This window comes from Parasteatoda tepidariorum, chromosome 6, assembly GCF_982258835.1.
Source record: "Parasteatoda tepidariorum strain Cologne lab strain chromosome 6, Ptep-v5.0, whole genome shotgun sequence".
In the NCBI taxonomy this organism is placed as follows: domain Eukaryota; kingdom Metazoa; phylum Arthropoda; class Arachnida; order Araneae; family Theridiidae; genus Parasteatoda; species Parasteatoda tepidariorum.
In genome coordinates this window covers 62,432,581-62,448,398 of record NC_141760.1, presented here as the reverse complement: position 1 = coordinate 62,448,398, position 15,818 = coordinate 62,432,581, and the positions used below count along the sequence as shown (strand labels likewise).

General features: G+C 29.9%; 1 protein-coding gene across 1 annotated transcript; it reads left to right on the top strand.

Moving 5' to 3' along the window:
• Window positions 1-1,442: 1,442 nt before the first annotated feature.
• LOC147808075 (uncharacterized) lies at window positions 1,443-3,908 on the top strand. The gene has a single exon (XM_087166856.1). It carries the CDS (start codon window positions 1,443-1,445, stop codon window positions 3,906-3,908), a length of 2,466 nt encoding a protein of 821 aa, XP_087022982.1.
• The last annotated feature ends 11,910 nt before the right edge of the window (window positions 3,909-15,818 follow it).

Sequence of the window (15,818 nt, the reverse complement as noted above, 5' to 3'; positions counted from 1 at the left end):
ATACAAAATGGAAATTAAATGTTTGTGTTCCGACATGGAACATTAATTTAGTTTACTCGTCAGAGTACGAACACGTCAGTGTTCTAAAGTGAATTCTTTTACTCGCCAGAGTACGCAGATAGCATATTTCTAAAAAGAATTTGGTTGTTCTTGTTGTTTTGATTTTCGTCCCAGATAATTGAAAATTTTATTTCATTATATTGAATTTATTGTGGTTTTTAAGTTCTGTTTTGGAAATTGTTGGAAGCACGCCAGTGCATAACATATAGCGTGGTATCGTGATTGAAAATTTTATTTGATAAAATTGAATTTATTGTGGTTTTTAAATTCTGTTTTGGAAATTTTTGGAAGCAGCATAAAATATAACATTGCAATCGTATTTCGAAAATAAAGAATGCTGAATGATCTATTATTTATATCAACTAAGATTTATTAAACCAAACAAAAAAAAGCATAGGTTGTATCAAATAACGGAATATAATTTGGCGTCAACCAACCTTGGAAGTCTCATTCTAAAACGATTGTTTTGTTTCTTTTATTTTTTGCATAAAATGTTTTTTTTATTTCTGAAAGAAGAGGCAAGTGTCTTTTAATAAGAAAAAAAAAATACAAAGCTGAGTTTGTTTTATTCTATTTGATTATTTTGATATTGAATTGTATCATTGTTGAATTTTTTTATACATATGATATATTTTGTTTTCGTACATTTTAAAGAGAAATTTATACGAAAGTTATTTATAAATTTCTTATCGCATTTAATGATTTAAAATATTCAGTTAAAGTTTTCATTCTCACGTAGAATTTGATTTTTGTTCTAAGAATAATTATTTTGGTTAAAATAATTTTTATGTTTTGAATTTGTGAACTTGTAGGAAAGTATATATTATATCTAGTGTAAACAAAGTATTGATTTAAAATGTTCATAAGTGTTAAGGTTTATTATATAAGGTTTATTATATAACAAATCGATAACTGAATATTACAAAGTATTCTCAGTATTTTGAGGTTGTTAATTTCGTTTTGAGGTTGTCAAAAATAGACATTTTCTATAGATTTGTGAATGATGTTCATTTATGTGTTTTCTTTTAAGAAATTATTGGAATATTAATTAGGAAGTAGTCAATTTTTTCCGTTAATTTTTTTTTATGATTGAGAATTATTAAATTTAAGCCATGGCATTTTTGGGAAAGGGTAAGAAGGAGGATTTGTTAACGTTGGCCACCGAATTAGAAATTGATGTGGAGCCAAGTATGAAAATTATAACACTTAAAAACAAAATAACACAAAGTGACACATATGATGAAGCGTTTGCCAGAGAAATGTTTTTCTCAATTGTGGAAGAGAGGAAAAGGAAGGAAGAAATTGAGGAACAGCGAAGGAAGGAAGAAATTGAGGAACAGCGAAGGAAGGACGAAATCGAAGCTCAGCAGAAAAGAGAACAAATGGAATTTGAGTTGAAAAAACTTGAAATTGAATCCCGTACTCAACTAACTCAAACTTCATCGCCCAATGGAAACGGACAACATAACGTTGACTTAATTAAGCTCATTCCTAAATTCAAGTTAAAGGATGACGATATCGTGATTTATTTATCTTTATTTGAAAGACAGGCTAAAAGAACAGGGATTGATTCTAAAGACTGGGTGTCATGTTTATTAACTTTATTGCCTTCTGAAATCATTCAACTAATTGGTAGAGAATCTGAAGAAAAATTTGAAGACTACGAATACATTAAGGCCATCTTATTAAAGAGATTTAAATTGAATCCTGAAAGTTTTAGAAAAAAGTTTGTGATGCACCAGAAAAGCACTGAAAAATCGTGGAAGGATTTTTGTTATGAAATCACGAATTATTTCGAAGAGTGGATTGATGGACTTGAAATCAAAGACTTTGCCAGTTTAAAAAATCTCATTATCACTGATCAACTTAAGAAAAAGGTACCTCATGAAGTAAGAGACCACCTTCTTGATGAGTGGGCAAATTTCGTTTCTCCAACCAAAATAGCGGATAAGCTTGACGAATATGACAGTGTACGTAATGATTCAAGGAAAACTACTGGAATTCCCTCAAAAGACAAAACTAATGAAAAGTGGCGACCACGTTCTCCACCTTCAGAAAGAAATTCAAGAAACAAATCATTCTACAAACAGGGCTCATCAAGCACATATACACCCCGTAAGAGTGATGAACTACAGAGGTCGTTTTCCAAACTATCTTGTTATACTTGTGGAAGAGAAGGCCATACATCCAGATTTTGCCTTAAAAATCGACAACCTAGAAACACTCCTACAACTGCCCAAAACAATTTAATCCAATCGTCACCACTCCCTTTAGAAAAAGAAAAACCAGAAGTGCTAACTGCCAAGATTTCTATTCCTGTCTCAAAATCCGTGGATATATCTGGAAACATAGATGATTTAAAACTCGTCAGAGTTAAATGCGGAAACGTGGTTCTAAATGGCATTGTAGACACAGGAGCCCAGATATCGGTAGTCCGCGAGAAGTTAGTCGCCGACATACCTTGTGAAGGAGAAAGTAAAATAGAGATATCTTCTGCTTTCGGAGAAAGCGAAGTCACTCCACTGAAAATTTTCCAAATGAAAATAAATGACGAACTTCATGGTAGTGTACCTATCACCTGTGCTGTTTCAAAGAAGCTGGTAACCGATTTGCTGCTAAGTTCTTCAGCTTATGAGATACTGTGTCAAAATATTGAGCTTTGTCACAGTAATCTTCAATGGAATACCTCTTCAGAGGGGGAAGACTCTAGCGACGAACCATCACCATTGGAAGAAAATACTTCAAATTGTGCTGTCATTACCCAAATTTCACAAAAAGACATTAAGAATGCAAAAATGGAAAATGACACTAAATTGGATTTTAAGACTCTTCAAGAACAAGATGAGAGTCTAGAAAAATGCTATGAATGGGCGAAAAGGAACAAAAATGCTTATACAGTTCAAAACGAAATTCTACTTCACTCGGAGAACATTTGTGGCGAAAACATCAAACAAGTTGTTTTACCCTTAGAGAAAAGAACAGAAGTTTTGAAAATGGCTCATGAAATTCCTCTTGCTGGTCACCTCGGTGAGAAAAAGACAACTCAACGAATTAAATATTCATTCTTCTGGCCTACTATCAAACAAGACGTTAAGAAGTTCTGTGAAAGCTGCAAGGAATGTCAATTGAAGCGAACAATCACATATAAAGATAGAATTCCAATCCAACCTATCGTCAGACCAGAAACACCCTTTGAAGTATGGAGTGTTGATTGCATTGGACCGTTAGAACCACCATCCAGAAGAGGTCATCGGTTTGTGATATGTGCAATTGATTTATGCACTAGATGGGCAGAAGCCATCCCTGTTAGAGAAATAAGTGCAAAGACCACATGCAACGTCCTGATGAAGATTTTTTCTCAAACCGGATTTCCGAAAATGATTTGTTCCGATCAGGGAACTAATTTCACAGCCAAACTCACCCGATCTTTTGAAGACTTACTTGGCGTATGTCCCAGATTTTCCACTCCCGGACACCCCGAGAGTATGGGTGCTGTCGAACGATGGAATAGGACTTTAAAAGAAATGATGAATAAAAATATCCAGGAACATGGAAGAAATTGGGACCTACACCTTCCCTATCTTCTGTTTGCCTACAGGGAAGTGCCACATAGCACCACTGGTTTGTCTCCCTTCCAGATGGTGTATGGAGGACTGCCACCGGGACCTTTATCCTTATTGAAAGAGATCTGGACAGGCGAACGTAGCGTTCCAGTCACTGCATCCCGCTCAATTGAAACTTACCTACATGATCTTATCGGAAAAATAAGAAAAGCTCATGACATTGCAGCTGAAAACTCCAAAATCTCTCAAGACGGATACACATCAAGAATACAACTTACGGTCTAAGGATAAGACTTTGAATGTTGGGGGACAAAGTCCTCGTGCTAATCCCATCGTCATCTCACAAATTGCTCAGTACTTGGCAAGGACCAGCAACTGTAATCGATCTTGCCAGACCTCACTCTGCCAAAGTCGAAATGGAAAACAGGAGTATAAGGGAACTCCACATAAATAAATTAAGGCCTTATATTGTTCGAGTGGATCATATTGGTATCATTTTCGACCAAGATGAAGACTTTGGAGATATCCACTATGCACCAGCGGATCTTATGGACAAATCTACTGAAGACTTATGGACCCACTTGCAAAATATGAAAGGTGACCTAAAATATTACCAGCGAAAGGAACTATTCAATGAGTTAAAATCATACACCGATGTTTTTAGTAGCAAACCAGGTCAAGCCCATGTCGATGGTCATGACATAAAAGTTACAGCAGACTGCAGTCCGAAGAGATTAAAACCCTATCGTGTCCCCATTTCGCTACAAGACGAAGTTGATCGCCAAGTTAAGGAATTACTAGAATGGGATCTAATAGAGCCCAGTGACAGTGAATGGGCACATCCTGTGGTATGCGTTGCAAAAAAGGATGGTAGCGTTAGACTGTGCATTGACTTTAGACTTCTGAATAGCTTTACAGTTCCTGACGCATATCCAATGAAGATCGCAAAAGACCTACTTTTTGAAATAGGTAAAGCCCACTTTATAACAGTAATCGATTTAACGAAAGGGTACTGGCAAATCCCGATGAAGGAAAGCGCCAAACCATATACAGCATTTGTCACTCATGCTGGCCATTACCAGTGGAAGGTCCTTCCGTTCGGTTTAAAGAATGCTGGAAGTACCTTTCAGAAATCCATGGATAAAGTACTAGCTCGCCATAGACGCTACTGTCGCTCATATATTGATGATGTGGCGATATTTTCTAGATCCTGGGATGAACATCTCTACCACATCGACCAGGTGGTTCAAACTCTGCGAAGTGTTGGTCTAACCGCAAATCTAGAAAAGTGTGATTTCGGAAAGAGTCACGTGAAGTTCTTAGGCCATATAATAGGTTCTGGCACTCACTCTCCAGATCCTGAAAAAGTAGAAGTCATCCAAAATTTGTCTAAGCCTACCACCAAAAAGGAAGTTAGAAGTCTATTAGGGCTGGTGAGCTATTATAGAGAATATATCCAAAAATTTTCTGAAATAGTTCTACCTTTAACGAACCTTACTAAAAAGAATGTTCCGAATAATATTTCATGGGACTCGAAAGCAGAAGCATCCTTCAACAAACTTAAAGAAGAGCTGATTAAAATGCCATCACTACATACTCCAGACATCGATAAACCTTTTCAACTCTATACTGATGCGTCTGCGTTTGCAATTGGAGCATGTTTAGCTCAAAATAATGAACAAGGGAAAGAGATGCCCATCGCATTTTTTAGCAAAAAACTGAATCCTTGCCAACAACGATGGTCAACCATTGAGAGGGAAGCGTTTTGTGTCATCGAAGCGTTGAAAAAGTTTGATACTTGGATTTTCGGTGCCAAGGTACAAATTGTATCAGACCATAATCCCCTTACTTACCTGACCCGAAGTACCCTTCATGGGGCTAAACTCTCTCGGTGGGCCTTAGCCTTACAACGCTACAATATGACTTTAACATACCGTAAGGGCAGTTCACATGGAAATGCCGACGCATTATCAAGGTTAACAGTTAATTCCTAAAGAAATCATGTATATATATTTGTCTTAAACTCGGAACAAAATTTAAATGTCAGGGTTGTTTAAAAGAAAAAAAAAAGTGTTTTTTTTTACATTGATAACGTGTAAAAGGAGAAAAAAAAATAATTTTTTTTGTAATATTTTGAATTGTTTATATTTATGTTTTTATTTATCATAAGGAATATAGTTTTTTTTTATATACTTATATATATATATATTTATGATTTTTGGGAGCTGCATATTTTGGAGCTCTCACTTGAATTTCATCACCTGAATAGAAGCTGTGTTGCTGTTTTTTTTTGTTCATTGTATTTTTCAGGTTTTCTCTCTCTCTCTCAGCAGCATTGTCTCTAAGGTGACGAATGTGCTTCCTTTGGGGGGACTTGTAAGAATCGTCGACAATAGATGGCGCTGCGAGATAAAAAAAAAAACTTAAGAAAAAAAAGAAGCTGGAGGCTGTTCTCTAGCTTGGTGTGAGGAGAAGGGAATGTTCTATGATGGAGCGCGAAGTTTCATTGATTATGTGATTAATTACTATTATTTTCTATATACTTCATGTTTGTGCCGTGGCATAAGAATGCATCTAAATAAAATCGTTTATGCCAAGAAAGGTTTACGGTGAAATAATTTCACATTGAAAAATCTGAAAAAGAACCTGCGAAATATTACTAAAGTCAATGAAAAACTCTCTTAAAACTACTCTCCTGATGGCTTATTTATCTAAAAAAGAAATACTACTTGTTAGTATTTTAAAATTATGGTTTTTAAGGATTGTCAACTACTGTTTTTTTGAACATCAAGTATACTGCTTTGCAAAGAAAGTTGCAGCTTTTCGTTTATGTATTCATCATAAAACAGGAAATGATACTTAAAAGAAAAAATAAATTCTCATTAGATTTAAATAATTGTATAATTCAAACAGCAAAAAGTTGATAAAATTTTTTTTTCAAACAATTACATATTGTTTTATTATTTAAAATTTTATTTGCTCCTATTTTCTTGATACTTTGTAGTTTTTTATAATTTTTAAAACAAATCCCATTTTTATAAAAAGAATTAATTTAGTTTATTTATTTTACTTATCCATACAAAACTTTTCCCCATGAGATTTAAAAGTGTAGAAAAATCAGAAAAGTTATGTGGCAGGTCTTATCTTTCTTGTTGGTCCAGTATAATATGTGACATTCTTCCTAAACTTATGAACAAGGTGTTTTTGCCGTATTGAACTCAACAAATTTTTTTCAACAAAACTATATTTTCCGAATATGAGTTTTCTGATGCTCAACTGCACTCAATTCTTATTTTTATTTTTGAGAACATGTTGAAAAAGAAAATTCAACTTTCGAAAAAGAATTCACCTGCTCACGGCAAAAGAAAGAGAGTGAAAAGTCTTAACTTTCTGTCGTATTTTTCTACAAAACTTCATTTTTTCTTGTAAAATGTATTGAAGGATCTTTCGTTCGAGTCGAGCCTTCGAACATATATATTCTTTTTTACTTTCCAAATCCATTAACTGATAAAATTTCTCATTCGTGACATAAGATCTTTTTTTTCTTAGACTTTTGAATAAACTTTGGTAATCATCTTTACGACAGAGTGTAGAATTCATAAAAAAACGAAGGGTTCAAAGAAATGCTTCCTTTCGATATTTTTTAAGTTATCTTTGAAACGTTGAAAACTTGTACAACTCATGTCTTTAATAAAATAAATGATGTATAAAAAAATTTTATTGACTAATACACTGTTCAAAATTTCTAACTAGAATTATTAACCAAATTAATATATATATATATATATATATATATATATATATATATATATATATATATATATATATATATATATATATATATATATATATATATATATATATATATATATATATATATATATATATATATATAGATAGATAGATAGATAGATATAGATATAAACAAAAGGCATGTGAACATTTTTAGGGATTTTTATTTTAAAATTTTTTCAAGTAATGATAACATAAACTACTAAAATATTTTTCTAAATATGCAAACGCTCAGATACGACAGGAGCATTGTAAGAATACAATCTGCAAGTGAATTCCGATTGTCTCAAAGCTTATGTTTTATATTCTATAAATAAAGAATATGCCTTTTCATGAAGTACTAAGAAACTGGTCTTAAAATGTGATTTCTAAGGAAAATTTTATGTTTGGTTCATTTCAATGCAAATTTTTTTCAGTTTTTGAAAATATATTTCATAGGAATAAAATGTCCGGTGACATGTTTTCTGTGAATGCTGAATAAATGAACTAAAAACTGAATAGTTTATTTGTATTTTTAAAAGTATTTTTGGAATTTGTAGGCATATTTTTCCAATTTTATTTATGACAGTGATGTCTTGTAACACATCACTGTGCATGCATCATCTTTTTTTGAAGTAAAGTAATTCATTTTTGTTCACTAAAGTATTTTCCCTATTTGTAAAATCGCTTAGGCATTTTTAAAAAAATGTAATACTTTTGTAATTGCTACAATGTTTAAGAATAAGAAACTTGATAAAAACAGCTTGACTTGTTCCCATAATAGCATATACGCATCTAAATTATTTCAATTAAAGAGATAATGGTGCATTAAATATTGAAAAAGAACTTTCTCTTGTTTTTGAAGTTGCTCTAAATAATAATAACAATGTAATTCTATGAAAATATTATAGTTCTAAAAATAATATAATTAGAATAATTCTAAATAGTATAGTGCCAGAAATTCACTTAAATACTAGCAATACACAGACAAGATTTTTCATGGGCCAAATTTCAAATAAGGTATAAAAACTGAGTTAGATATTAGTGATTACATTCTCTATCAAATAAATATGATCAAAAATGTATGTTGTTCAACAATTCTTTTAAATTACTTTTCATTTTTAAAACTTTTGCTTATAAATAAACACAATATGTAGACTTAATAAATTAGAGATTATTCGTGATGTAAATAAAGAGAGTAGGTGTAATCGAAACATTTTGTACATTATATGTGTACAGCTGAGACGCACGATTATTTTGTTATTCTATCATGTAAAGAATCAGTTTATAATCATACTATCCTCTTAAACCTTAATTTTATTTGATTCATATTTTTTTAAGTAAATTTATAATTTTTTTATGAAATATTAAATTACAATGCGTACGATGCGATACATTCTTCTGTAATATTATTATTCAGTAAAATGTGTCTGTAAAAGTTAGAACTAGTGTAAAAATAAAGCTGACAGTTACAAAAAGTTGATGCTAATCTACAGTACTGAAAATAAATTTATTAAAACTTAGTAATCTGGAAAAACCTTAAAGTGTTATTGAATAAAAGAAATATCATTTATATAAAAGCATTTTTGACTGTTATCTCAATATTTTATTATTGTTTTTAGAAAAACTTAATTTACATAAAAATCCACATAGTAATCAGAAGTAAGTTTCCAAAAATCATTATTCAATGTGCATGAAAATAAAAAATGATGAGCAATATTTTACTTAATTGAATATATTTTTATAAAAACTTTGAAAGAATTTAAAATTTATACATATTTTTTGCGGTTCATTTACTGCCAAGACTTCAGGCAAGTAATTTAGCTCCCTTCGTTTTTATACCATTTTCAGCGTTGAAAAAGTATTTAATTGCTCTTCCACTCTAATTGAATTCCATAAGGAGTTGACAGTTCCGAAAAATGAAACTGACATTACTGAATTCTTGCTTAGATGGGATAAGGTTTTGAGAGTTATTAATATATAATTTAAATTCTTATCATCTTTTAAAATTTATCTACTTTATGACTTTGTTTACTGTTAGAATTTTCTTTCTAAATTTATGATAAAATAACCTGCATCGGTCTGTCCATTCGATTAACCAAAAAGCTTACTGTCAAGAACATTTTTTACGTTCATGATTTTGCTACCGTTTACAGCTTGTATGGTTATAAAACTATGAGTACAAAACTATACCATTTTTTAACCACTTACAATTAGCATGGTTTGAAAAATACTCTTAACTGGACATAGGAACAAGGCGTTTCGTTAGGCATTGGACACAAAATGGGGATTGCAGGACACTGCAAACTCTTCATGTGTTGAAGGGGATGGCTAAAATATTGCGCTGACAATGTTGTGGCTCGCACCCCCATTCTGTTGATCATGTGACTGACAGATTAGCCTTCTCAACAATAATATGTACGCAGTTGCAAGGAAGTGGTTCTATTAGGTGGGCTTAGTTAGTGCGTAAAAAATCTGCTTGTTTAACCGTATAAGATGAAAGCAGTTAATAAACGGTTTTCCTCACTATTAACAGTTTGATTACCATCTTATTTACGGTTATTTAACTGTTGTGTTTGAATATGGTAAATTAGCAATGATAACTGTTTTTCTTAGATTTTTCAAATAGTGTCAAATGAGTTTTGAAATTTAGAGTATTTCAGTGAGAAAAAATCTATTAAAAACTGCCAGAATATGATAAAATGTACCGTATTTCTTGTTCTAAAAGGGAACACGAAAGAGATTGGCAGTTTTCACCGAACCGCTTTGGTAATGATCTTGGTAAAATTAACATAAAAATAGAGTTTTTTGAAGAGTGGTAGACTGGTAGTGGTTTTTAAGGAGCGAGAGTATAAAAACAATTTATTTAGTTAAATTCACGTTTTTGTTTTGTATTTTTATAAATGTATGGTGATAAGAACTAAATTTCTGAAAACCAATAATTTATGATAAGCCGTTCCTTTATGAATGTAAACATTACCAAATCAATAATTTAAATAATGTATATTTTGGTTTTACTACTCAGAATTATGGATTCTTTTTTTATCAGACAAATCATAAACATCCAGCATGGCACTTTTTTTTCTTTTAAGTTATGATCTAAAAAATGTATCCATTTGTGCATGCACCTCTATTATAAAAATTTATTCTCTGTGAAAGATTATATTAATTTAAGCTATTGTATCGTTTAAAAAAGCTAATGAGGTTAAACAAATATATTGATGAATACATTGTTATATAAAGGTTATTTTCACTTAATTATTCTTATATAGAGGTGCAAATATTTTTTTTTCTAAAAAAGTGTCTATTTGCAATATAAAAATGCTTCCGCAGAGTTTTTCAAGCAAAACTGAACATGTTCGCAATTCTAAAATACAACTTATATCATGAATTTAGAATGAGCAGTATAAAAGCAGATAAGCAAACTGTGATACTTTTAAACTTCAAGCAGACTAACTCGACCTTGAATTTCTGAATAGGCAGTAGATGACTTCTTATTCTTGAGGGAACAGAGAGTGCTGGAAACTGAACAAAAGTCATTTTCAAGTTAAATGAAGGAATGAATTCACATTTCTACCTAATATTTACAAGTCGGATTTCAGTTGTTAGAAAACATGCAAAAAAGTCAAAATATTAAAATATGACGAAATAAAAGCAGTTTCTTCTTCTTACTGGCATATTTTTACAATGAAAAAAATAAGATATTGACATTAAAAAACATTTCTTGAAATACTGAATTTCATATCAGGGTAAAATATCAAAAATAATGTTTAAATTACGAGAATTAATAAATACAGTTACTTTGGGATACTTTGGGGAATTTATCGTTGTATCTGTTATTTTTTAAGCAATTATCTCTTCATGTAACAAATTTTAAGAATTTAGAAGTTTTGCAAAGCATGTTACGAAAAACAAATATACTTTTTATTTTTCAAGCAAGCGCACAAATATGATTTTGTAAAAGCAGTTCAGAAAAAGCGATGAAAATTCCATATATATAAAACTTTGCAGACTATTAAATGTAGAAAAAAAATGGAAAATAAAGTGAATACCTCAATTTTATAAAGTTAATTAGAGCAATATTGCAATAAACTTTATTGCTGCTGGTGTAGTAAAAATCGAAGTTTGAAGGCCTAAAACTATAACGTTACTTCTCGCCCAAATTATAATTCTATTGGGCTATTAAACTTCTTAATATACTTATACAAGGCAGGAAGTATAAAATACCATATTACATTTTTCGCCAAAAATTATAACGTTTTGATCAGGATTCTTGTCGCAATAAATACTTATAGCGGTTCAAATCCCAGCGATGAACGGTCGATACGAATCCTCATCCGGCTTGCACCGACCACAGTGCTGACTTAAAATATCCTTAGTGGTCGATGGATCTTGGAGCCCTTTGCCTTAAGGCTGATCGTGGAAGATCCTCGTGGTCTTCCTCTCCGTGTAACACAAATGCGAGTTCCATCAAAAAGTCCTCCACCGCGGCAAATTTCTCCCAATATTTGATCCAGGAGTTCCCTAGTCTTCTGGATTAGGTTCAAAATTACAAGACTACAGAGATGAACAATAGTAGTCGTTAACCCAAAAATTGAGCCTGCTGTTCAACAACGGTTACAAAATAAAATAAAAAATTCAAATTCAAAAACTTTGGTCAAAATGATATTTGATATTTTCTCTTCATTTGTAAGTATATAATAAAATAGATCATTAAAAAATAGTGCTTTATGTAATTTTTTTTTTATTTAATTTAGAATAGTTTTTGACCATATTATAAAATTTCTAATTTGACAATAAAAACTTGAGATAAAATTATAAATAGATTTGATTAATAAGGGATTCCGCAAGCACTAAAGCCGCTAGGCGTTTTTTCTTCTTCTTTTTTTTTTTTTTTTTTTTTTTTTTTGAAATATTAAGTTTTCCCAATATTTTTTTTAAAAAAAAATGCTTCATAAAATTTGACATAGAATTAAAAAAGACATACCATTTAACACTGCATTGATTTAACACAGATTTAACTACCTGCAACAAAAGCCGATGTTTTTTTCATATTATGCAAAAAATAAGATACAAAAAATTAGTTTTCCATTTTAAGGTAAACATTCTGCAAAAAATATCACACTTTCCTTGTTGTTTTTTTATCCCCAATATTTCACATAGATTGTTACAAATTCTTAATAAATAGGAAAACATTTTTAATAATATGCTAATGTAGCCTCTTTTTTAACTGCTACCTTGAATGAAAGTTTTTAAAAGACAAATTAGGATCAGGAAAGAAATCGCTTATGTAAATCCAAATAAATTAATTATTCCACAGCTAATAATCTATGGATCACTTTTGATGAAATAATATTTACTTTTTCTAAGTAAACAAGAAATATAATGTTTCATTATCTTCTTAAAGAAATTACTAATTGTATCGTAAAAAAGCGTGTAGACTTATAAAGCACAAAAACTTAGCGGAAATCTTTTTGGTACTTCATCTATTTATGTACAATATCTAATAAGTCGGAAGAAAAGTTTTTCTTAGAATATTGTTTGAGAAATAATTTGCGAAATCAAATTAATTTTACGTAAAAAAAAATATTCCTATCTTATACCAAACAGATTACTTTAATTGAAAAATATAAAACAGATAAATATTTATTAACAACTCCTAGGACACCATTTGCGGAATAAAGTATAATAAGTACTCTATTGTTTAACACCTGTTTTGTATTATTTAATTATTTCTGGAATTATTTGATACTTATAGATATATTTTTTGGACTTGTTTTTTCTCATCTCTCTACAAATTACTTAATTCTTCACTTAATTCTTTTACCAATCCTTTTCCGCCATTTTAACTGCACTGCCTCATGCTGGAAAGTCCGTTTTTTTCTGAAACACGATTTTCAAGACGTCGAAATTCACGATTTTCACGACGTTTCTGGAACATCATAAAATAAATTTTATGATGTTCCAGAAATTAATTTTTTATGGCATAAATATTTCTTTTATCTATTCTATACTTACTCAATATTTTTCTAATACTATAAATATTCAATATAATTATATTTGTTCTAATATTTACACAAAATATTCATTTGTTAAACAGTGTAATGTATTTTAAGTCAAAAATATCTAAGTAAAGAGATTCAATCGTATTTATCTATTTTCAAAAAAATAATTGATTCTTAAAAATTACTTACTAAAGTTATTTGAAATTTGGGAAGAAGGCACACTTTTCTCCGAATAACATAAACTCTTAGAATCAAAAACAACTTGACTTAAATCATTTCTTTTAAAAAAGTATAGGAAAATAAATTGTTTGCGATGATGAAAACTATGATAAAATAATCATACGTTTTGAGTATTAACAAGCAAAACAAAAAATATATTTAATTTTGAAATTCAATATTTAAGATTTATTTTTAAAATCCTTCCTGAAATTTCTGAAGAATCAATTGGTGTATTTAAATTGAGAAACACATTTGACATTTTATGAATCTCTTAACAATACAATAATAAGGTCGAAATATAAATATTTCAAATGATTTGAATGTTAACACTCATGAATAACAAACTTAAAGCTAGTGCTATTCATATTTAAATGAAAGTCGCTTTGGAGAAAGACATGGTTCTACATATTGACAACTAGAGTAATTCTATGTGAAATAGTGAAAATGCTTGTAATGCAAATAGTTCGATTTTAAATCATTCGGAAATCATGATGTAGAATGCAACATTTAAAATCAGTACACAGTGGAGTAAATTTGATTGAAGCGATATAAAATTTTTATTCAGTATGAAAAGGATATGTTTCTACTCAGTCCTTCATATATTTTTAATTTATTATAGGTATCTTAGATTCTCGTAAAAATGAATTTAATCTATTATAGAGTTTGGAATTTTATTCATTATAACATATGTAGGGTCCCTTGGGCGCATGATAACCATAATTGAGTTTTAATATTTTTATGAAGAACTGATGATATTTTTATGAAGAATCTAACTAAATTTTTAATAAATTTAGTTAGATTATTTTAAGTTTCTGAAGATTCCTGAGAGAAATTGAGTAACATATATTTTATAGCTTTTAACGATCTCCCATTACAAATACATATGAGAAAATAAGCATTTCTCATTATCAAATAATTTAATAATTGACCTTATATTGAACTAATATAAATTTGGAGCAAAACATTCTTCTGCATTCAGAATTACAATGCGAAAGATAAAACAATCAATGAATGTTAATATTTATAACGAACAATGTATATTGTACAAAAAAATATCTTAAATTTTAATAAAATGCATTCAATACATTATAAAACATTTGAGTGGGAGAATAACATCATGCCTTGAAAGATTGTTCGTATCTTTATTAATTATTCGACGTTTTCTTTTAAAGAACATTGAAAAATATTTAAGGTGTACATATTGCTTTTAATCTCATAGGTTTCAAAAGATCAGAATAAATTATAAACATCGTTTGAGATTAAGAAGAAGTTTTGGCGTACCTGCTATTCTTTTGGTAAGAAAAAGGCATAAAAATTTTATAACGAGAAAATAATTAAAGATCTCAAAAAAATTTATATAAAAAAATCATGAATTAATATATTTTCGGAGTATTTTTTTTTCTTATTGAAGAAAATGTGATAACGAAAGAAAAGATATCTTTTAATTTATTTTTTATGCTTACAAAAATTTTTTAGTTCTCCCATTTATGCTTGTCAAAAATCTTTCTATCGTTGAAAAATAAAGATTTTTTTTAATTAAATGTCCCTTTTTATTGATATATTATTTTATATCAAAGATTTTCTGTGAACTAATGACAGTTTCCTGTCTCTCATATTTTTCATTTGAATTTCAAACTACATTCAAGATTTCATTTAAGATAAAGTATGAGGAATTGTAACTTTTCTATTCTTCACATCGTAAATGACAGCATGAAATATCATATGGTATTTAAAAATATCTTGAATATATTATCCTAAAAACACTAGCATGTCCCTACCCCTGCTCACGAAATCCAAGATATTTAAGGATTTCAGTATCACTTTGTATGGTAGTCTTGTAAAAAATAAAAAATAAAAAAAAACCCGCAAATTAAAGTATTTGGTAAAAATTAGTAAATATATTTGGTTTATAAGCATTTCCTTCAATTTACATACACAGAGATTTAATTTATGTACAGTTCAATGATACTCGTAAATTATTATGGTTCAATGATATTCGGAAATTACATTGTGGTTATATAAATCTCAGCATATGGATGCACAGCAGTTTCAATTCTTTTCGAGTCCACATTTAAAAGCATCACAATTTAAGTTATGTGCAGTTCAGTGATGCTCGTAAATTATTATGGTTCAATGATATATTCGTAAATTACATTGCATTGTGGTTATATAAATCTCAGCATATGAATGCACAGCAGTT